Source organism: Acanthisitta chloris, unplaced genomic scaffold (assembly GCF_000695815.1).
Source record: "Acanthisitta chloris isolate BGI_N310 unplaced genomic scaffold, ASM69581v1 scaffold11107, whole genome shotgun sequence".
In the NCBI taxonomy this organism is placed as follows: Eukaryota; Metazoa; Chordata; class Aves; order Passeriformes; family Acanthisittidae; genus Acanthisitta; species Acanthisitta chloris.
Window position 1 is genome coordinate 88,606 of NW_008684436.1, and position 21,770 is coordinate 110,375.

Consider the following 21,770-nt stretch of genomic DNA (forward strand, 5'->3'; position numbering starts at 1 on the left):
CTGTGGGAATTGAGAATTATGCCATCTGCAATCCAGCAGTATTCCCTGTCAGAGAAATACCAGATACATTTCTGCCTGGTTTTATAATAACTTCACAGACTTTGGTGGCTGGTGGGTTATCTCCAGGGTTCTGTGATTAAAACCACGGCAGCAGTGGCAGACAGATGGCTCTGGCAGGGGCTGTGGTAACTCCTCAGGGTAAGGGCAGGCTCTTACCTGCCAGCAGCCAGCTTGATTTGAAACCCTGACTTTTTCCAGCTCTCCACAAAGACTTGTGTTCCTCAGCCTCCTGAGGTCACTTCAGATTTTTGACACTACAGACACAAGAGAAAGTCTAGTGTCTTCTTTAATCATGTCTCCATGGCATAGAGATTCCAAACACCTTTTTTTTTCCCCATACTCTGATAAATTCTTACTCTTGAAGCTCATGCCCTTGCCGATCCCGTCTCAGTGTGACCCGTGTGTGAAAGAAGACTCTCCAGCCCAGCAGTGTTGCTGGCTTCCCATTGCCCTATTTGTGCTTTTAATTTCCCTCCAGATCTTACCTGGGTTTCTACGATGAGCTCATTTGCCCAGAATGTCTCTTTCATTTTGGGTCCAAGGTCACAGAGGCAGTATGGCTAAAGTAGGCAGGACTCTTGGAGGAGACATCTGTACACAAAGATCTTGAGCTAGAAAAGACCAATATCCTACAACTGCAAAGGAACCAGACAGCACTGCAGCCTGCTCAGGTGAGCTCTACAGTGCAGGTTCTCAGAGGCAACCTTCCTGCAGTGGGGAGAAAAAAAGCAAGAAGTGAACATCTGTCACCACCTTCCTCATGGGACAAGGCTAAGAGACCAAATGGACAAGTTTCCAATAGATACAGCATCTTCACAGGTACCTTTTCATTCCCTAAATGTCAACAGCAATCAAGGAAACATCTTAGCAGACATCCATCACCAACAGCTAACTCCTGTAAGTGGTCTCCTAAGAGCTTCATCCACAATCCATAGTTTCCTCAGTGGAGAAATGCCATTATGGATTGCATGTCACAAAAGGCAGCACAAGCCTTTGTTTTCTTGAGAAATATGAAGTCACTCTGTCATATCACGATGCCAGTGTCTCAAACAAATTTCCTCGCATCTCTTCAAGCCTAGGGCTATCAGGCAAAATCAGAAGGCTCTGATTGTACCACTGCATTCACTGAGACATCTCTAAGTAACACAGCTACTTAAATGCTCCTCACATCAAACCAGGCCAAAGTTCTCCACAACATAAAGGTGGGATTCTCTCTTGCAAAAAGAGATTTCTCCCTATGAATGAAAGTGTTGTTAGAAAGTAAAAAAAAACTATCAGCAAGGAAGTTCTACTCCACAAACATTAGGGAAAAAATCAGTTTGGACTTCCTGTCAAAGACTGGATCCTCCGAGGGAGCTGAACTCATCATCTTCAGCTGGTCGTGGGAATGCTGCCTGCCTGTCCTGGCATCTCAGTGACAGTCAGGCTTCTACACCTACTGAAACATACTTACCCAGCAGTCAAGGAGCCTTCTTGGATATATTGACTAAATAGATGCTGTACAGACCTAATGAAGCTGCCCTTCAGGCATTTCTAGGTGCTGCTTCTCTGGAAAGCCATTACAGTTGTCAGCAAACCAGCTAAAAAAAACCAGGAAGGCAAACCATTCAACATGGTCCTCCATGGATGAGGTGGGATTAACATATCTTCTCAGGCATTTCCTACTGAAATTTTCATTGGAATCTGTTTATTAACAGACCATATTGTCATCTTCCAAGTCTTTATCCAGAAGATATTCTAAGCCATGGGTATTTCAGGGGGCTTTAATACTACCATGACTATGGAAAGTCTGTAGTCTTTTTTTTTTTATCATATTTTTGCTCCCATCTTTACAGTTTTGAGAAGCCAAGTCATCCCTTCTCAGGATTTCAGAATGACCCGATACTGGGTGTTACATATTGCCCTTGAAAGATCAAAACTGGCTCTCCTGGAGTGCAGATTTTATCCTCTCCTAGCTTCCAAAGCACAACCTGTTCAAAACTTTCTTTGACTTGGTAGCAGTATCAGGCACCAAGTTCAAGATGTGAGACAGTATAGAGGTTCAACATGCTGATGCTCCCTGTCCTCATCTGAAGGGTGTATGTTCTTTGCAAACAGCCACCAGGAAACCTCACTCCCACCTACCCAGGCAGAGCATGATTAGCAGGAACACAGTTACCTCCCTGAGATTTTATGTCTCCATTGAACAAACCTGTCTTCTACCCCAGAGACTTCCTTACCTGGGATCCTGACTTCATGATTAGCTAAGGTGTGCCTGTCGGGGCTTTAAGGATGCTCACAGGTTTGCAGCAGCTCAAGCAATGTATCTGTTTTAAAATGTGGTGCTCTGGTACACACTGAACGTTGTTAAAAAGAGATGTATGCAGTCAACAGTATTCTGAGGAGCTTTTCAGATGTGCTTCAGGGATCAGTCTTTATCCTACTGAATCTTTACTTGGGCTTCTTCTCTTTCTTTGCCTCTTCTGTTACCTTTTTCTTTCAAAAGAAAGAAAAAAAATGACCCAAACAGGTTAATTGCACTCATCCCCCTTGGGTGTCTTTACACAGGCACATCCTGCCTCAGTTATTTCTCTCTTGGCCTACAGGTTCCCTTCTCTATCACTCTCAGTATTGCCCTGGACTTGTTTGTGGTTTATACTTCAGGTCTCTTTTCTGTATGACAGACATTGCACAGATCATCTCTGACTGATCTCACTGTTGTGAACCTTTCTCATCCAGTTATGTTCATGCTACTTGTGCCCCAAATAACAAGAGCAGGATAGAATGCTTCGAGTTCCTTTGCAGGCTAGGCCATATGCAGGAGAAAATCAGCTGCAAATTAAACACAGAGTACAAGCAAAGATGCTTTTCCAAAAGCTCTTTCAATGGCACCAAACAGAGGAGGATTTGTTTTTCTACATTGTTCTGAGATTTATAGAAATGAAATCCTGTCCACTTCAGGTCAGTAGTAGACACTGGCTTTAATTCCAAGAACCTGTCACCATGCCTCCATCCCTGGGAACTGGTGTTACTGCTATGTTCCCAGGTGCCAGTTGCCTGTTCTTGTCCTAAACTTGCATACCACTTGCAAGGCTGAAGATTCTCAGAAAATCTAGCAGTAACTCTCTTGGCTTTATAGTTAGGAATGGCCACACTAGAAAGTTCCAGTAATGGGTTCTCAGATGTCTGTGCTCAGGTCCATGTACTGACTCTTTGGCACAGGTAGGATTTGGCTCCTTTCTGAAACCTTTGTGGATATCAGAACATGTATTCAGCACCCCATAGCTAGGGTTGATTTCCCCCTCATAAACTGACACCCTGTGCACAAGCAGATCAGGAACCTCAGCCTGCAGTGCTGCAGTGTGTATCAATACCACCTGCCAGCTTTAGGGGAATCTTTCCCCTGCTGCCTTTGAGCCCCTACTGTAGGCAGTGACAGAACTTGCTACATATTTGATCTCATCTTAAAACACAGGCCAGTTAGCTTAGGGAATAGGAGTAAGTCAACCTCTGCTTTCTGAGCCGTGCCAAACACGATGCCAACTCCTCCAAACTGAGCATCCGTATCAACGATGCCTTATATAGGCATATCCTCTTATACAGATTTTTTTTTACTCACACTACTGTTGTCTGCACTTGCTGATGCAATGCTAACAATAGCAAAATGACAATTAAGGTATGATATTCCACAGTAACTCAAAAGGCTTCTTCAGCCTGTCAGTCACATCTGCACCGACACTGTCAGCCAGGAAGGATGGAAAATCCTGAAAGGTGCTGAAATCAGTTATTTCAAAAGGCCTTTGTACCTTTTACTAGGAATGCAGCAACTAGCAGAATAAGTGTCCTTCTGCTGTTAGAAAAGATGATTTGCAAAACTAGAAAGAGGAAGGGGGATGGGACTGAGAAAGTCTTTGCTGGAAGGATGTTTGCCTAGCAACACAAAATCAAAATCTATGCCTGACCTGTAAGAAATGTCTCTATGGGCACTGCTCCTTTATTTGGTATTCAAGCCAACTTTTGCCTGTATGTGATCTGAAAACACAAGAGCAAACGTGAAAGAGGAGGATAAAAGCAATAAAAGCTGACACTACCAAACCAATGAGTTAACCCAAAAGACTATTGTATGATTAGCTGTACTGTGGGTTTTCATTGGTCTCATTTTCTCCTATCACCAAATAGGCTGTGCATCCAAAGTACATTTTTGATTTAGATAATACACTGCTAGTTTGGTTACTGCAGCATTCCTGGAGAGCAGGAACATGCTGCAGAAGTCCCCCACGGCACTGGCAGGAAATTCTGCCATTGGCAGAAGAAGAAATACATCGGTTTCCACTTTGCTAATGTAGTAATGGAAAGTAATAACAGACAGGTTTGGGATATTGAGCATGTGGAAGAGGTTAGGCCTGAAGGATTATGTTGCTGTTGAACTCAAGGACTCCTGATAAAGACGGTTTTATTTAATTTTCAATTCTGCTTCTCACACCTAAGGATATTTGCAGCCTTGGGTGTTTTTTAGAATTGCTCTCAGTATTGGAAATGGCCCCAGAGGTTAATCAAGGAATGTATTTCCAGCAACTAGACTCTTCCAGGCATGACCAAGGCTCAGCTCAGCCTGGCCTCTATAGAACATACCCACTGGGTCCCTCGAGCTTTGCTGTGAGGTGGGTGAAGGTACAGCAAGCTAATTAGCTTTACCAACTTGCTTTCCACAGCTGGTGGTGGGTGTAGAAGGGTTGCCAAGGGGCAGTTAGACCCTCCCAACCCATTGTCTCACCCAGAACTATGTGTAAGGAAACGGGGGTACACAAATAGAAAGTGTTGCTTCGGCTCTGGGATATTATGGGTTTGCAAATCAGATGGATGCACCAGAAGCTGGCTGGTCCCTGTGCAGACATGGCCTGGATCTGAGCTGGAGAGATAAATCAGCCCCTGTATTGAACCTGATAGCAGTGATACAAGAAACATTTTACCAGTATCAGCACCTCCACTGCCTGGATGCCAGGATGCCTAAGCACTCAGGAGATACTGGGTGTGATTCACATGTGGTGGTAGTGGATAGAGCTTACATCAAATTCAGTGGCAGTTGTACCTACTTCTGCCACGGCCAGTGTTGATCCTGGGCATCCTAGGGAATAAGCCCAGCCTCTTGTGCATTTCTTTCAAATTCCCTTTTGCCCTCTTCTGCCATTTTGTTGCTCCTGTGTTAGCCAAGACCTAGTTTACTAGGGCTCTTGATTGGAGACTTATTACAGCTTATTTCTGTCTGCCTTTCTTTAAAGCCAGCTGAACATACCCAATGCTCTTCCTCTATGGTAAGACCAAAAATACAGACCACCCTCCCAGCTTCTGAAAAAATACTCCTTTTTTCTCTTCTCCGTGATCACAAGTTCTCTCTCCAAGCCCAGCCTAGTTATTTGTGCATGAAGCTGCCATGTCATGTATTGGTGTGAGTCTGGTGTTCACATGAGCTGTGAATATGCTGCACATGTGTATTTCTTGTGCATCCTGAGCTTTCCTTTGGTCAAGTTAACTGTTGTTCTGCCTTCTAATGAACCACCAAGAGAGAACTAGACCTGGTAAGATTTCTTGTTAGCCACAAACTGTGTCACTCAATGTGAGGCTGAATGAGTTTGCAATGAGATTTCATGTTCAGCCCTCCAGACAAGAAGGGGTTGGGACTCTGAAGTTCCTCTTCAATGAGGTGATTCACTGTAACATTTGAGTTTGTACGTTGCACACAAGAGTAAGTTGTGCATTGGTACACATAAAACTCTGCCTTGGTGTGCAAGGCAGTTTCCACACCACCTCAACAGAGTTGCAGTAACTCCAGTCTCTTGATTGCCACCCTGCAGAACTCTCTCCTCTGGTGAGGATACACCTTTAAAAAGCTGGATGAAAGCAAGCAAGTCTACTCAAGCACCAGCTAATCTGCAGCCACCTAGTCTTAGCATGACTCTAATCTTCTGAGGCATCACTGAGGCATTGGCTAAGTGTTTTGATGCCAGTAAATTGCAGATTTGATCAGGGAGGAATTTGTGCTATTTTATGTGCTGCTTAGATTTTGCCTGCTCCAGGATGCTAGGAGGACAGGGGTCATTTTCTACCTCCTCTCAGCAAGGAAAGATGAAGGAATGCTAAAACCTCTGTTCAGACCCATGTCCCAACTTGCTGCCACCCAACAAGCCAAGCCAACAAGAGCAGTAGGTAGAATAAGAAAATACTTGGGTTTTGGTTGCAACCACAGCAGTATTGCTCCCCATGCAACTCTGAAATTTCTATCTCGGCTCTCTTTTAGATGGTATTAGAGTTTGGCTTTTTAGAGAAAGTGGAAGAGAGGCCATAGGACTTCTGTAGGATTGGGAAAGGTGTGTGACATTACAGTTAGCCCTCCGGGGCTGTAGTGCTGAGAGTATTGAATGACATGATTTTTGATTCCTTGGAGGCCACATTCCCTCCTTCTCAGAGCAACTCTCTCCAGTTCACCGAAGCCCACAGTCTGTTGTCCAAATAATAAACTGAGAATGATGTGAGATGCAGGGAGCACTTGGGCTTTTCCTTGACACAGCCTGCTCCCTTCATCTTTTTCACCCGGTTACTCCGCAGGCAGCACGCGTCAGCCTCTGCTGCAGACTGGAGGGAGCTACCCAAAATATCAGCTTATGGTAGAGACACCACAGACAGGCACGCAGGGAGGTGTGATCCTGAGCTGCTGCACACAGTGCTGTGCTCTCTGGATGCACACATGCAGCACACAGCTGTGGCCCCAAGGCTGGGACAAGGACAGAGCTGAGCACCAATCTGCTCATCCTGAGTTAGGAACAGCACACAGTGCACAGGTACACGTCTGCATCTGGGCATTTCATCCCAGAGCTGTCCATCCAGGCTGTTCCCATGCCTTGGGTGGTATCAGGAGCAGACAGGAGCAGCTGCTGCTTCCACTGCCCAGTGACAGGAAATCCAAAGGGTCTGTTCTCTCTTGGTTTACACAGTGGTGAGTAGTTAACAGCAGGGGTGATCTGCACTGTTTCTTCCTCCTAAATGTTGCTCTTTCGGTGGCATTTAGCCTCAAACTGCAGCTTTGCAGCCTGGGTGGGGACAGAAAGGGTTTCTGTGCACTTTGCTCCATGGCAGGTCAAGTGGCAGGGGGACAGTGTTATCTCCCCCTGTGACAGGAGGTCACATTCCCACAGTGCTGCTGCCGGAAGCCACCAGCTCCAGAGGCTCAACACAGTATTTTAGGGAGTTAATGAACTGGGAAACGTGGCATTTTCTGTGCCTTGCCTCCCCTGGAGCCAGGCAGCAGGTCCTTCACCGAGGCCAGGTGAGCCTGTCACTGCCACAGCCCTCAGATGAATGTTGCCTTTACACACGTGAAGGCTGAGTAACGTCAGAGCTGGTTACAGCCCCAGGGGAAAACGCTTAGGGACAAAGCAGATGCTGTGAGAAAAAAAAAAAAAAAACAGGCCAGAAAGACTATTTTAAAACCCTGCCGGCTTGAACAGTAGCAGCCAAGCCAAAATAAAATGTTTTTAAAAAACCCAGAAGTCAGTGAGCAGACTGTGGGAAATACAAAGGGGTCGTGAGAAATGCAGAAGGCCTGAACACAGAGCAGTGGGGGCACCCTGGGCAGAGCACACAGGGACAGCCAGGCTGGCAGTGCTGCCAGGGCCACCAGCAGCTGGGCAGGGCCAGCACACACTGTGTCCCCACCGGGTTGTGTACCCTGGGGCAAAGCTGGGACCTGCTGCTGTTTCCCAGCAGAGCGAGCAGCACGTGGCTGGTGCCCAAGAGCAGATTGACCAGAGCTGCTGGCTGAAGTGCTCACTGGGGTGAAACATTTGAGGCAGGTCAAACACGAAAGAGAAATGATTTTTCTTCTTCCTGTTTCGTGAGTTGCTTCAAAACTTGAGGTGAAGATGAAATTTTTTAATTGCTTTCAGGGAAGAAGGGCAGGGGAGAGTTTAGGGTCAAAATCTGAACATGGGTTATTCTTCACTAGAAACTTAGTTCTATACTAAGATGATACAAAAAGAATTCCTGCTTTATTCCTTCATAACCAGAGCCCAGCTCTAGTTCAGGCCTTTAAGGTCCAGCACACTTTCAGCACTTCAGCGTAGCACCCCAGCAGCAGTGTCATTCCCTCTTCCAGTGCAATGTCAAAGGGGAATTGCATCTTTCCAATGCGAGGAGGAGATGTACTGGAGGGGTTTACAGTATAACATATCCCTAATCCCCAAAAGCCCCAGAAGGGAATCTCCAAACTCCCTGAAGGGAGAGAGAGGCTGATGACCTTGAAAGCCCCTGTAGAGTAGCCTGACTGCCATGGGAGACAGGGCAGGCTTGGCTGGCCTCGGCCCGTCCCTCCAGTGCCATGGCAGTGCAAGCCCAGGGAGCAGTACCAGGACAAGGAACAGTGCAGTGAACTCTCTACGTAGCATTCTCTGTGGCCCAGGGCCCCTGTTCCTCTTGTGCTGTTGTAACTCCTGCCTCTGTGCCAATGGCTTCCAGAACGCAGAGGAAAACTCTCGCATCTCAATCACCTTCTTCCGACTCTTCCGTGTGATGCGTCTCGTGAAGCTCCTGAGCCGAGGGGAGGGCATCCGGACACTGCTTTGGACCTTCATCAAGTCCTTCCAGGTATTCCTTCACTTATCTCTAAGTAAGACCTAACTCCTTGTTGCTTCCCTTTGGTGGCCTCTCGGGGAGAGCTTTCACCCAAGTGCTCGAGCTCAAAAGCAGAGCTGTGTGCACCAGGGACACGGTGGCATGAATGAGAGTCAAGTAAAAAGGGGATGGCTACCTGGGTATGAATTTCATCTTTAAAGCATGAGTAATTGCTTGAGACCTTCCTGAACAGCCTTGATAGTTCAGTTCAACTCAATTACTGCTTGTCTGTAACCCTTCAATCTGCTCTTTTGGTTTTTTTCTGTTTGAGCCGTATTTTGTATGTGTTCCTTTAAGCGAAATACACAGCTGTGGGGAAGGCCTGAGTCTCAATTAAGTTTCCTTTAAGCCTTGTTTTGAGGATTTCCAGTAAGTATTAGAGGTATGTGGCCCCCCTGCTTTCATCCAGGAAGAATTCACCTTTTTGGCCCCACACTTTTGGTCCTGGTAACAATGCCAAGTTAGTAAGTTGCTGCTGCTTTTGCCCCTGGAGACAGGTTGCATTTCAGTGATAGGTGAAGTATCAGAGTAGATAGGGAAAGGTGAAGGAGACCAGACTGGATAAGAATCATTGCCTCTGGGGGAAAAGAGACACCAAGAAATAGCTATTTGCGAGAAAAAATGGTTCCAAACCAGCTCCTAACATAGCCACACACAGTAAAATGATAGTTAGAGATGAAGCATATTCCTGCACCGTAGAAGTACTTGACCTGGATTTACTGGACCAGCACAACCTGGGTGTTATCTGGGGTATATCCAAAGGAAGTGCCAGGGAAATACAGCACAGGAATACAACCGGTGGTCTAAACATGAGAAAAGATTCAGAACATACCACTGGACAAAAACATCAAAGAGTAACTTGTGCAACACACAAGTCTTGAAACAGCAGCTACATATCCCTCAGACTGGGGCTTTAAACGGTCAGTAGCATTTGTATGGACTCAAATGGAAAAGCAGCTGATCCATGCTTGAAAATTTAAACCTCACCAGCCGTAACACAAGCTGGGACCAAAGCCTGCAGTGCTGTGGACCATCACAATTTCTGTCTCTTGTCAGCAGAGCCAGCACATGTGTACACCAGGGATCAGCCTGGACCTTTTCCAGCACAGATCTCAGTGGTCTTGGTAGCCAGACCACCAGGCTCATGCAAAGGACTCTGATTTCGCACACTCCTTGACTGCCAGAAGATCTAATATTGCACAGCAGTTTTCTGACACATCCATTCCACAAGTGACTTTTTCCATTGCTTACACAGTTGCTAACTTCCAGGTTGTTATTTGAGTAGCTCCAGTGGGAACCATTTTGTCTGCATGCATAGGAATGAGTCCCTTGGCACAGCTCAGCCATCTCTGATGCAGGGGACAGTCACACTTTCCAGTTCCTGCTTCTCCTCCCCTTGCCCCTGTGCTCCTCCAGCCTTTTTTGCAGTAGCTTGCTCTTACCCTGAGCTCAGCTTGCCATAGCCCTTGGCTGGAGAGCATGAGATGGATGGGAAAAGGAGTGCCTGGTACTTCCCTCCAGTGACTTCAGACCTCTTTGATCAAAGAGTCACTTTTAGGCAGGGTTGTGGGGTGGTGGGAGAAAGTAAGAAAGGAGGGATCTTCTACAGCAGGGGAGGGAAAAAAAAAAAAGAAGGAAAAAAGAAGCACTGCAAGCACCTTTCCCCCTGTAAGCCCTTTAGACATTGAAAACACAGTATTCTCTGCTCCAAGCTCCTCTGCTTGCAACTACCGTGAGGCTCCTTTGGTAGTTAAGAATAGCCACTGTGCCACTCTCATTTCATCCACTCCCACTTGTTAGAATGTGGAATCCCTGCAGCCTTTGGCTCAGGTGCTTCTCTCTGTCCCCACAATGCTTCCTGGAAGTGTTTCTGCTCACACAGGACAGCCTGATGAGCAAGGAACTTGTGCTGGAGTTCGATCCCGTCGTAACCACCACGTGGTGTGGGCATAGTGCACAGTGCTTACGTTCAAGCTGGGGCACTGGTCAGAGGAGCATGTGGTGGGAAAGTGCTCAGCAGGGTTTCTGTCTGCTGAGACAGCAGCAGAGCTCAGGCTGGCGCGTGGGAGTAGGAAGTGAGAGGGGTGGTGAGGGCACAGCGAGGCCGTGGGAATTACAAGGACAAAGTGGTAAAGCCAGGGATGGACAGACACAGAGGAGGATGGACAGACACAGAGGAGGACACAGCCAGAAGGGTAGAATATGGGAAGGAGTCATGGGGAATAAGAGGCAGAGATGAGTAGGAAGTTGCATTAGTGGAGAGGAGTGGGCTGAGCAGAATATGTAAAGGAAGTGGAGGGCCAGACAGACAGGAGAGGAGAAACTTGCCATCCCCATTTGAAAGACAGAAGTACTCAGGTCCTGTCTGGATGCTATCCCAGGAGCTCTTTCTTAGGTCTTGTGTGTATTGAGTCCCAACTAGATCATCACAAAATGTATGGAGCCCAGTTCTGAGCTGGTGTCCCTCCAGTGACATTGCGGCGTAACCATACGGGTTTGTCTGACCCCATAAAGCAGAATCTGCCCCAAGCCTCAAAATGATGATTACAGACATGGTCTAAAGGTTTTTAATTTTTTTGCCATTTTAATATTCAGATCTCCTTGAGATCATTTATGCAGATCTTAGTCAATCTCCATGGTGGCCCGTGAGCATTTTTTCACCATTCTTCCTATGCAATTTAGCTGTGTTGAATATGGAGGCAGTAAAGAATTTCTTCCTAATATTTAATCTAAGCTTGCCCTCCTTAAAGCTATCATCCCTTGACCTATTACTACATGCCCTTGTAGAAAATCCCTCTCTGGCTTAATTGCAGGCCCCCTTTAGGTACTGGAAGGTGCTGTAAGGTCTCCCCAGAGCCTTCTCTTCTCCAGGCTGAACAGTCCCAACTCTCTCACCCTGTCTTCATAGGAGAGGTGCTCCAGCCCTCTGATAATGGTGTAGTCTTATTATATTCTATGAAATTGGGTGTTCAAAATCCAAATCAGGGACTGTGCTCACATTTTCAGAATGAACCTGTCTGCCCACTGCCTCTGGAGTAAGGTATGGAAATCTCTGGTCTAATGACTAGATATTTCAGAAGCAACAGAGTAGAAAATTCCTACTCCAGAGTCTGAGCCTGTGAGGTCCCAAGCTGTGCCCTCAATTCCTGCTAGTGGCAGAGGAAACCGGTAGCACTCAACACTTTGATGATGGCTCAATCCTCTTCCTTAGAAGGCAGCTCTGCGTCTCACAGCTCTGCATTTCCCCTTCAGCAGCTGATCAGACACTTAGTGCATTGCAGACCCCATCAGGGACACCTAACACTGGCCAGGGAAAATGCTGATGCTGTTTTAGGTACTTAGGATGGTACAGCCTTTGTAGCAGAAGCCTTGAATTCGTATTTTAGCAGCTGTTGCATTTTTTATTTCACCAGACTGGATCCAGGGGGAAAAAAAATCTCATTGCCATTAGTGCTAGAATAAAGCTGGTTATGAGAGCTTTCTCCTCCTGGTAAGCAGCAGTAGACACTGGGTTTGCCCTCGCTTTCCTCGCTCCATCAAGGGCAGGGCTGATGAGAAGGCAGCAGAGCTCCAGCATCACTCGTGGGAGCAGAGGCAGAGCCTGCTGGAGGGGGTGGCAGCAGGGAGGGCGAGCAAATGTGGACCTGGAGAGGCATCTAGTGGCTACCCGGCCAAAGTACAGAGTGCCTTTGGGGCCAGCCTGTGCCCAGCTTCCCGATGCTCAACCAGGCTCCGGTGTGCCGGAGACACAGTACTCTCTCTTTTCCTTTCATTTCTAGGCTCTCCCCTATGTGGCTCTTTTAATAGTGATGTTGTTCTTCATCTACGCCGTGATTGGGATGCAGGTAAGTGATGCTTAAAGAGCTCAGCTGTGTCTGTCTTCTCTTGTTAGAGCAGTGGCACAAACTAACTAGATCAATGTGTGGTTGTAGGGGCTTACAGGAATGTTTTCACCCAGTAAGGTCAGATGGCAGCTAACCTTGGTTGGAAAACATCATCTGCCTGTGCTATTCCAACAGGAGCACAAAACAGTTCAGGGAAAAAAAAAACAGAAACCCAACAAAAACAAAATCAAAACCAAACAAACACCAAAACAAGATACCAAAAAAACACTAAAGAACAAAAACAAATGCCACATTTAATGGCAAATGCAATATGCAAACAGGCCCATGCCTGCCCTCCACACTCTCAAAGGAATACCCACAAAGGAGTTTGCTGCCTCATTTGTTGATTCAAAATAGTTTTTTCAGTGGTCTTATGGCCCACTGCACTGGACAAACACAATTTTTCTCTCGCATCACTTTCCCACTGGCAGAACTTCCACTGAGTTGTAAAGAGCAGCTTTTGATCTGCACCTGTGAAGGTAAATATGGGATCAGACCCCATGTACCAACACTGAGTTTCTGCCAGTTCTTCAGGAATCTGCATTAATGCAACATCCTATTCAATCTGCAAAATGAACTTGGAACCATCCTGAGCATTCACCTGTGCAGGGAACTGGTGTTGCACACAGATCATTGAAGAAAGCATGTGATGTAGGCACAGTCTGTGACAGTCCCAGCCTCATCTGCTCTGCTGCTTTTCAAACTAAGCTGCACTTTCCACTTTGGTGTTAATCAAAGTTCTCAGACAAGTCAGTCATCTGGGACCAGAGACCACAGTATAGAAAGGCATGGCATAATTGCTTCCAGAGGTCTTCAAACATGACAGGCTTCTTGGTTTCACAATGCCAACAGAATTTGTAATGAAATTCATCTGACCTCGGTGACCTTGTTTTAATTTGTTTCCTGTTACTATAGTCACATGTTTTCACAGACTCCATCTAGCCTGCCCCACTTTGAAAAGTAAAACTAATCTCTTCTTGAATTGTCACAGGTTATCTCAATGGCCCCAGTAATTACAGCTGTCATCTAGTCTACAAGGCTCATACTGTAAACTTGCCAGTTTTGCCTTTAATACCTAACTAGCTCAAAAGGCCAAGATCTTATAGAATTACCTCTGGTACACAGAAAATCACTTCAGAGTATTAGTGTTATGTCGCCATCCAAAGCATTAAGAGCGACTTCCAAGCACCCATGCAGACAGGGTCTACAATGATTGGGGCACTGCCAGAGCTAAATACTTTCATCTCTAACTTTTTTTTTGTCAGCTAGTTCTAAGTTGTCTGTTTAAGCCTTGGCTTACATTCAAGCCTCTGTTTAAATCATCTCAGCAGCCTGAAGATCATACATCATCGTGCATCATACATCTTTCACATTGATGTAGATTACTAGATCACTTCCTGCCCTCCTGTGGTCCAATGAGAAAACCAACTCATCTCATCTTCCATCTTTGCTTAGAGTCCACAGACCTGTCATCACCACTTTTTGTCCAGTGGACACCTCAGACATTTTGTGTGTCACACTGTTGAACTTGCTGACACATAGAGTTCCCTCATACATAGGAACACATAAGAAAGGTCATTCCTTACTCCATTAAGCAGCTACCATGAATGTCTAGCTGTACCAGATCTGATGAAAATATCAGAATTTCCTGTATTAAGGAGACCTAGCACTTTATCTCAGCTACTGCCATGACTTGGAGCGTAACAACATTCAAGCCTCACTACATAATGTGCTCAAGTGGAAAAAATCCAAGTTGATGCTGATGGATGAAGCCACTCATATGATGGCCCAGGAGGCACAGACTGGAGAGGCTGTGAGAGAGGAACCTCTACCTACAGCTTCTCCTGGGTACTTCATGCAAAGCACCCACAGCAGCTGCCGCCAGTACCTTGCGTGTGAGGGAAGCTGCAGCGTCGAGAGGAAGATCAGACTTTCAGCATGGGAAGTTCCTCTGCCTACGTTTGCCTGAAATAGAAAATATGGACTGCCTTGATTCAAACTGTCTGTGAGCATTAAACTGTCGTCCTGCTCCTCCTCAGTGCAGCTGGGGCTGGCAGTGCTCCCTGTGGTGTGGGGGCAGTCAGGGCTGGGGGAGGCCCCTGCATCCCTGAGGAACCCTTGCAGGAGCCTTGCAGGAGCCTGCCATGTGCAGACCCTCCCTGCTGTCTGCCATGGCCTCCTTGCCATTGTCTCTCATGTCATTGTTGCTCTTGGGGTGCTAATTATCGGCGACGTTTCCTTGTTCTCTCAGAGCTGCTCTGTTCCTGCTGCTTGTTTTGGCTAGGAGATTACAGCTCTCAGTCCTTGAGATTTCTGCCATGTTGTTATCAATGGGGAATAAATAGTCCTGACTATGCTGTGCAGAGACCTTTCTGCCAGGCGAGGTTTGTTAAGCTCTCAGTCCCACTGCCTGATAAAGCTATCTAAGTTTTTTTTTCAAAGCAGCCTGAAACTCTGCCGCACTGGTGACTTCACATCCAAGGACAGACCCCTAAAAAAGGTTTACTGATGGTTGCAGGCTTCGTGACATGACTGGATGGACTAGCTGGTGCAACAACAGTTGGTTGGGCATGGGGGGAAGCTGTAAGCCACCCTTGTCTGGGCAAATCTAGGCCTCATCTTCATGCTGCTGCATTCTGGGAGGACCCTTGAAACACCTGCTGGTGACAAGCATGACTATTAGAAGATCAGGCATTCAGACAATCTCCAGGTCCAAGACAACATACTTTACATTGGTTTGGGAAGATCCAAGGCACCCCACAGAGCTGGAAGCTCAAGGCTTTGCAGCTGCTGGTCTTTTGCTATCATTTCCTCCTGGTGAAGACAGACAAGCAATGAAAAAAGGAGCCTTTTCTTCTGTGTTATTGATTTCTTTCAGCTGGCCCCCCTCCCCATATGAGTGCCTGTTAAAATAAGGCCCCATATCACGTATTCACAGGGTATGAAATAAGAAAAGCAACAAAATTAGTGCTTTCTTGGTGGTAAAGCACAAGCCAGGAAAGCAAATATGAAAGACACACAGTTTCATTTTTTTAATTGAAGAGCAGATTCTATTCAATATCAGAGTCAGGGTAAGGCCAACAGCTACAGGTGACAAGAAGTTTGAGGATTTTGCAGGGCTAATCTGAAAAGACCTTTGCTTTCTGCCAGGTGTTTGGGAAAATCGCTCTGAACGACACCACAGAAATCAACCGCAACAACAACTTCCAGACCTTCCCCCAGGCAGTGCTGCTGCTTTTCAGGTGGGTGTATGACAGCTCTGGATTGTGTCAGTCTGGGAGCATGATTCCTCTGCTCTCGGGTGCAGCTTATCTCCTTCTCGTGTCATGCTCACGAGGTGAGTAGAAACACGTTGTCCATTAGTGGGAGAGCATGGGAGTTATGTCAGGTGGAACCACCAGTCTGTTAAGCCTCGTACCCTACCAGCTGACACTGGCCAGCACTCAGTGCTGGGGAGGGAGGTGACTCCTCCTACTCAGAAGGAAGATAGCCAGTTTTCAGTGCTCTCAAATGTTCAGTGTTCTGAAATGCATCAAAAACTTCTTTCCTTCAAATCTAGCCAGTGTGACTTCTAGCAGGGAAAGGGACGTGGTGGACTCGTTGGGCATGGCCATGCCCAGCTCAGCTTAGCACATCACCCATCTCCAGCTGCAGCCAGGTGTGCTGGGGCCAGGGAGGGCTGCTGAAGGGGTGAGAAGTTGGCACAAATTCAACATTCTCTCCTCTTTTTGAAGGACCTTTTGCATGAAATCGATAGCCATGTCACATAAATCTCCATGACTCTGGTTGGAACATGAGAGCCCCATAGCCACAGTAACCAAAGCCAGTCAGAAATGATACACTGATGATGGCAGCAAAACCAAACAGAGGATCAGGGTATGCCACTCTGTGTCAAAGCCTGGCCATCAGCCTAAATTGCTCTTAATTGATCTCATTGGCAAAATTCCCAATAATGTCAGGGGAGCAGGAACAGGTTGCTAATGTGCCAATCCCTCTTATATCAAAGGTCACTGTTGTCTTCCCTTGCCCTTTGCCATGCCCAGGTGTGCCACCGGTGAGGCCTGGCAGGAAATCATGCTGGCATGTCTCCCAGACAAGAAGTGTGACCCAGAGTCAGAGCCAGCCAACTCCACCGAAGCCGATCACTCCTGTGGCAGCAGCTTTGCCGTTTTCTACTTCATCAGCTTCTACATGCTCTGTGCCTTCCTGGTGAGTTCACCCCAGCAACCAAAACCTTCTCTCTGTCAGACTGAGCCTCTGCTTTCCCAGACATCAGTACTGCACAGGAGGAGAATGATCTCAAAGAGGGGAAATCTCTCCATGGGGTCTTTCCCAGCAGCATCCTTTCAGTGACAACTCCCCTTCCTGCCTCCTTCCAGCTCTGGGGGATGCTCTGCTTCCAATCCCAGTCCTTCGTGCTCTTCCCTCCTCCCCCTCAATGAGAAAACCAAATTAGTGTGTTGTGGGCTGTGCTGAGGCTAGCAACGCCTCAGCCACACTTCCCACCTTCCCTCCTACCTTCCTTCTGGCTGCTGAGCAGGTTTTTCCTCCCCTGCCAGCAGCAATGACTGTGAGAATACACATATCCCACTTGCATCTGCTCTGTGTTGGCAATGAGGCATTGCTCAGAGCGACAGCACATGCTCTGCAGCTGGTGTTAGTGCACAGAACTCTCCCAGTGAACAGCAGCAACATTTTAAGAGTTGTGGTCTTGGGCCAGAAGAAGGGACTTTAATCTCAGCCCCACTGCCTGTCAAAGGTAAAGCCCTGGTTCTCCCACCCTATTCTGCTGGACAAAGACACAGGTAGATAAAAAGCCACCACAGCATGTCCAAGCATTCAGCAAATTTGAGCCTCTTCCATCTAGTAGGGAAGAGAAAAATGTAACCAGCTGACAATATTCCACCTCTGGGTTATTCCCATTTAAACTGGGAACTGGCATGGGGGAACAGAGAGCCCATCCCCAACGGCTTCCTAGCTATTATGAGTCCAATTCCAGACCTTAAGTGGAGAGAACTCGGTAATATCTGCTGTTACTTGCCTCAACCATTACATCATCTCTGTCCTTGTTTGCAGATCATCAATCTTTTTGTAGCTGTTATAATGGATAACTTTGATTACCTGACACGGGACTGGTCCATTTTAGGACCACACCACCTGGATGAGTTTAAAAGGATCTGGGCAGAGTATGATCCTGAAGCCAAGTAAGTAACCCAGCCTGGATATCAGAGCTCCTCAGGAGAACAGGCCCATTATTTTGTGTTCTCTAGACCCAGTGCAGTAAGTGCCTTGTTCCTTTTTTTTTTTGGTTTGCAAAACTCCTAAAATAAGTATCTCCCCAAGGTACTGCTGGTGAATCGATACGTGCAAGGATGCTCAAAAACATCTCAGCATTTAGGCTGCACTGTTACCTGGCAAGACATTGCTTCACTTTCCATCAGGGGTAGATATAGACTGTTAGGGAGGGGCAGCAGCAGACTGAGCAAAGGAGGTTAGAGGGTTGGTTTGTTGTTGCATGTGTTTGCAATACTGAGCTGTGACTCTTCTGCTTGACTTTCTACTCAGAATAGGCCTGCTCTGCTCAAATCTCTCTTTTGCCATATGTCATACAGGTCCATCACAACCTGTACATTCACACGGCTGCACTGTATTGTCTGCAGGGTTATTCACATCAGCAGACTTGTAGGGATTTAAAGTTACACTAGAACAACTCACACAAGGGCTTAACTGACATTCAGCATTATATGCTCTGTTTGACACATGCTTAGACTTAAAGTGCATTTAGATCCCTCTGGCATTGCAGTGCAGTTGACAATTGTAATTGCAAAGCCCCCTTCATAATGCAAAAACTGTGCAAAGAGATGTTGGTGTAAAATAAAAGCAGATCTCTTTAGGAGGCATCATGTCAAGATTAATTTGGGCTCAAGTTCTGCAATATGAGGTTGTGTCATGTTAGGAGAGTGACACGTAAATTGAAATACTTCTTCTCACCTGTGGTGACTTTCCAGAGAGACTTTTAATATGAACAGGGGATAAGCACAGAATTCTAATAAATCTACTGTTTATAAACAAAACAGATTTGTGCTTGTTTGAAGGCAAGACTGCAGTGGCTGAAGCCATATAATAGACAGCCACTTAGTTCAGATGACATCCTGTTCCTCCCCATCTATAAGTGGAAGCTATTTTTTCCCTCTTCCCCATCCAAGTGTCATGCCCCATCTCTGGTTCTGGTAGCTTTCCTCCCTCTATGAGAGAATTCTTCCTTTGAGATGCCATTTACAGAACTTAAGGGAAACCCAACTGCTGCTGTGGAGGAAGTTCAGCACTTTGTTTTGTGCTGGCACTAGTGACAGCCCAAAGCATAAACAAGTATCAAAAGACAGTCGCTTGGGGCTATTTATGTGGGAGGTCAAGGAAGAAAAAGACTCTTTTTACCTCTGTGCCTGCTATAGCCCTAAGACCAACAAGTAGATAAGCAGATATATATTTTTAGCAGGTTAGTGGTAGAGGGACAACCCCAAATTGTCCATTCATGCAGTAAATCAATTCTTGTAAGTATTTACTCGTGTATGACTGACAGCTGGTTTTTCTGTGCTAGCAGAAGTTATATGAGTGCTGGGCAAATCCTGAGGAATGCACCAAATTCAAGAAGCATGAAATAATCCTTTATGCTATGCCTGGGCTGCAGGGATCAGCAGTGTGGGGCTGAGAGACCTCAATGACACTTCTAGCTGCATCTGCATGCTGCAGGCAGCTCAGCAGGTCACCCTGTGGTGAGGATGTGACCTTCACTGTGCTTTCTTCTTTAGGGGACGGATCAAACACTTGGATGTGGTGACACTGCTGCGGCGGATTCAGCCCCCTCTGGGCTTCGGGAAGCTCTGTCCTCACCGGGTGGCTTGCAAAGTAAGTCACTGCAGCTCGGGGAAGGCTGGGGGTCACAGCAGCTAAAGTGTAGAATCAGTCAGAGAATCATAGAATTTTCAGGGGTTGGAATGGACCTTACAGATCATCTAGTCCTAACCCCTGCCCTGGGCAGGGACACCTCCCACCAGAGCAGGTTGCTCAAGGCTTGACGCAGTTTGGCTTTGAACACTGCCAGGGTTGGGGCAGACACAGCCTCCCTGGGCAGCCTGTGCCAGCGTCTCACCACCCTCACAGGAAAAATCTTTTTCCTAATATCTAGCTTAAATTTCCCCTCCTTCAACCTGAACCCATGACCCATTGTCCTATCACTGCAGTTCCTAACAAAGTCTCTCTCTGGCTCTCCTGTGGCCCCTTCAGATCCTGGAAGGTTGCTGTGAGGTCTCCACACAACCTTCTCTTCTCCAGGCTGAACAGCCCCAACTTCCTCAGCCTGTGCTCATAGGTGAGATCCTCCAATCCTCTTATCAACCTCGTGGCCTCCTTCAGACTTGCTCCAACAGTTCCATGCCCTTCTTACATGGAGGGCAACCATCATAGAATGGTTTGGGTTGAAAGGCACCTTAAAGACCATCTAGTTCCAACTCCCCTGCTGTGAGCAGGGACACCTTCCACTTAGACCAGGTAGCTCTACACTAAACAGCCTGAGGCAGAATTTTCTAGCTGACCCTGCCACACAAACCAGGCAATTCCTGGCTCACTGCCCACCCAACAGAGCCAGCAACAGCATGTTGACTCCTTGGCTGCCTTGCACCACACACCAGCTCCTCTGGGCTGCAACCACCCAGCTGAGGGCTGGAGGGTCACTGGCAGGTAAGTTGTCTGCTAGTCAGGGCATCAGTTCACCCCCAGCCCTCTCTCTGGCTAGGAGAGCACATCCATGCCAACTACAGCTCTCGAGTACCAAGAATCACACACCTGCTTGTGCTATTAAACACAGATCCTGAGACAGATTAGGACAGATAGAAATAATAGAGCAAGTAAAAAATATCACAAAGGTTTTCTTTGGACTCAGCAGTGCACTGAAAACCTTGTGTTTTCTCTCAGTCCTGCTTAAATATCTGACAAACAATAAACAGCAAAGTGAGCAAGGGATTAAAATACACAGAGGGCAAGGACAGATTTCCTATGAAAATCTCTCACTCATTTCTTTGGTTCTGAGACTCCAGCTATGAAAAAAAGACTCTCTCTAGTGACTAATTACATGTTTATGACCTCTGTGCTTCCTTCACTTGAAGTTCTTTGTCCATTTCCTTGCAAGTCCCAGAGTTTGTATGACACTTGTAGTTGTTTTTTTAATTCAGTCTCAGAGCAAAATACAAAGCCTGGAGTCTGCACACAGAAATAAATGACTTCTGTGGCCTCCTGCTAATTCCTTTCAGTCTACCATCTAGCTATTCTTTGTCGCATCAATCTGGTCCAAACCCCCAGGCTATGATTGCAGTGGTGGTGAGGGGGCATGACACCTTTTCTTTCAGTTTGGTTCTGAACCTGACCTGGTGCATGAAAGTTGCAAAAGACAGAGCTCAAACAAAATCAGCTCCTGAAAACATAAGAGTTCATCCAAGTCCCTGGTGTCTCTTACCTCCTGGGACAGGAAGTCAGGTGACTCTGTGACATCTGTCTCAGATATATGTTGTTGGTCTCACTGAAGTTCATCCTGCAGCTGCGACAGTACTCAGCACTCATTCTCTGTCCTGGATGACTTTACAAAATTACTGCAGGGCAGACATGCCTTGTTTCAAAAGGGAGGGGAGGAATAGTTGGATAAAGCAGACCAGGTTTTTAGGTTCAGCTAATCACTTTCCTCAAGCCTGTCACCTAAAAGAAAGATTCTGTCTGTTTATATACATTTCCACCAGGCACAGCTTAGTGCAGAAGAGTTTGCAAGTGCCTCATGAGGTATGAAGAAATCAGTTTGCTTCTGAAAGGAAAAAAAGCCAAAAGATTTGAAAAAATCACTGTCCATGTAATACACTGTCAGAAAATGCCCACTGACCACTGAGGACAACAAAGATTAGAAAGTGATAGCCACATTGAAGCAATTAGAGCAATGAAGACAATCTAGCAATGAAAGAGAGACCCCAGGGAAGACACATCATGGTTGGGACCATCAGACATAGAATCATAGAATGTCTTGAGTTGGAATGGACCCACAAGGATCATCAAAGTCCAACTCCAGGCCCTGCACAGGACATCCCAGAGAATCACACCCTGTGCCTGAGAGCATTGTCCAAATGCCTCTTGAGCTCTGTCAGG

At 46.6% G+C, this 21,770-nt stretch overlaps 1 protein-coding gene across 1 annotated transcript in view; it reads left to right on the forward strand.

The window, feature by feature from the left end:
* CACNA1C (calcium channel, voltage-dependent, L type, alpha 1C subunit) overlaps positions 1-21,770 on the forward strand; it is a 120,366-nt gene that overhangs the window by 81,495 nt on the left and 17,101 nt on the right. The window contains 7 exon segments of the mRNA XM_009079347.1: positions 5,319-5,351; positions 8,548-8,676; positions 12,483-12,548; positions 15,738-15,829; positions 16,631-16,796; positions 17,664-17,791; positions 19,397-19,493. Of these exon segments, the coding sequence (XP_009077595.1) occupies positions 5,319-5,351; positions 8,548-8,676; positions 12,483-12,548; positions 15,738-15,829; positions 16,631-16,796; positions 17,664-17,791; positions 19,397-19,493 (711 nt within the window).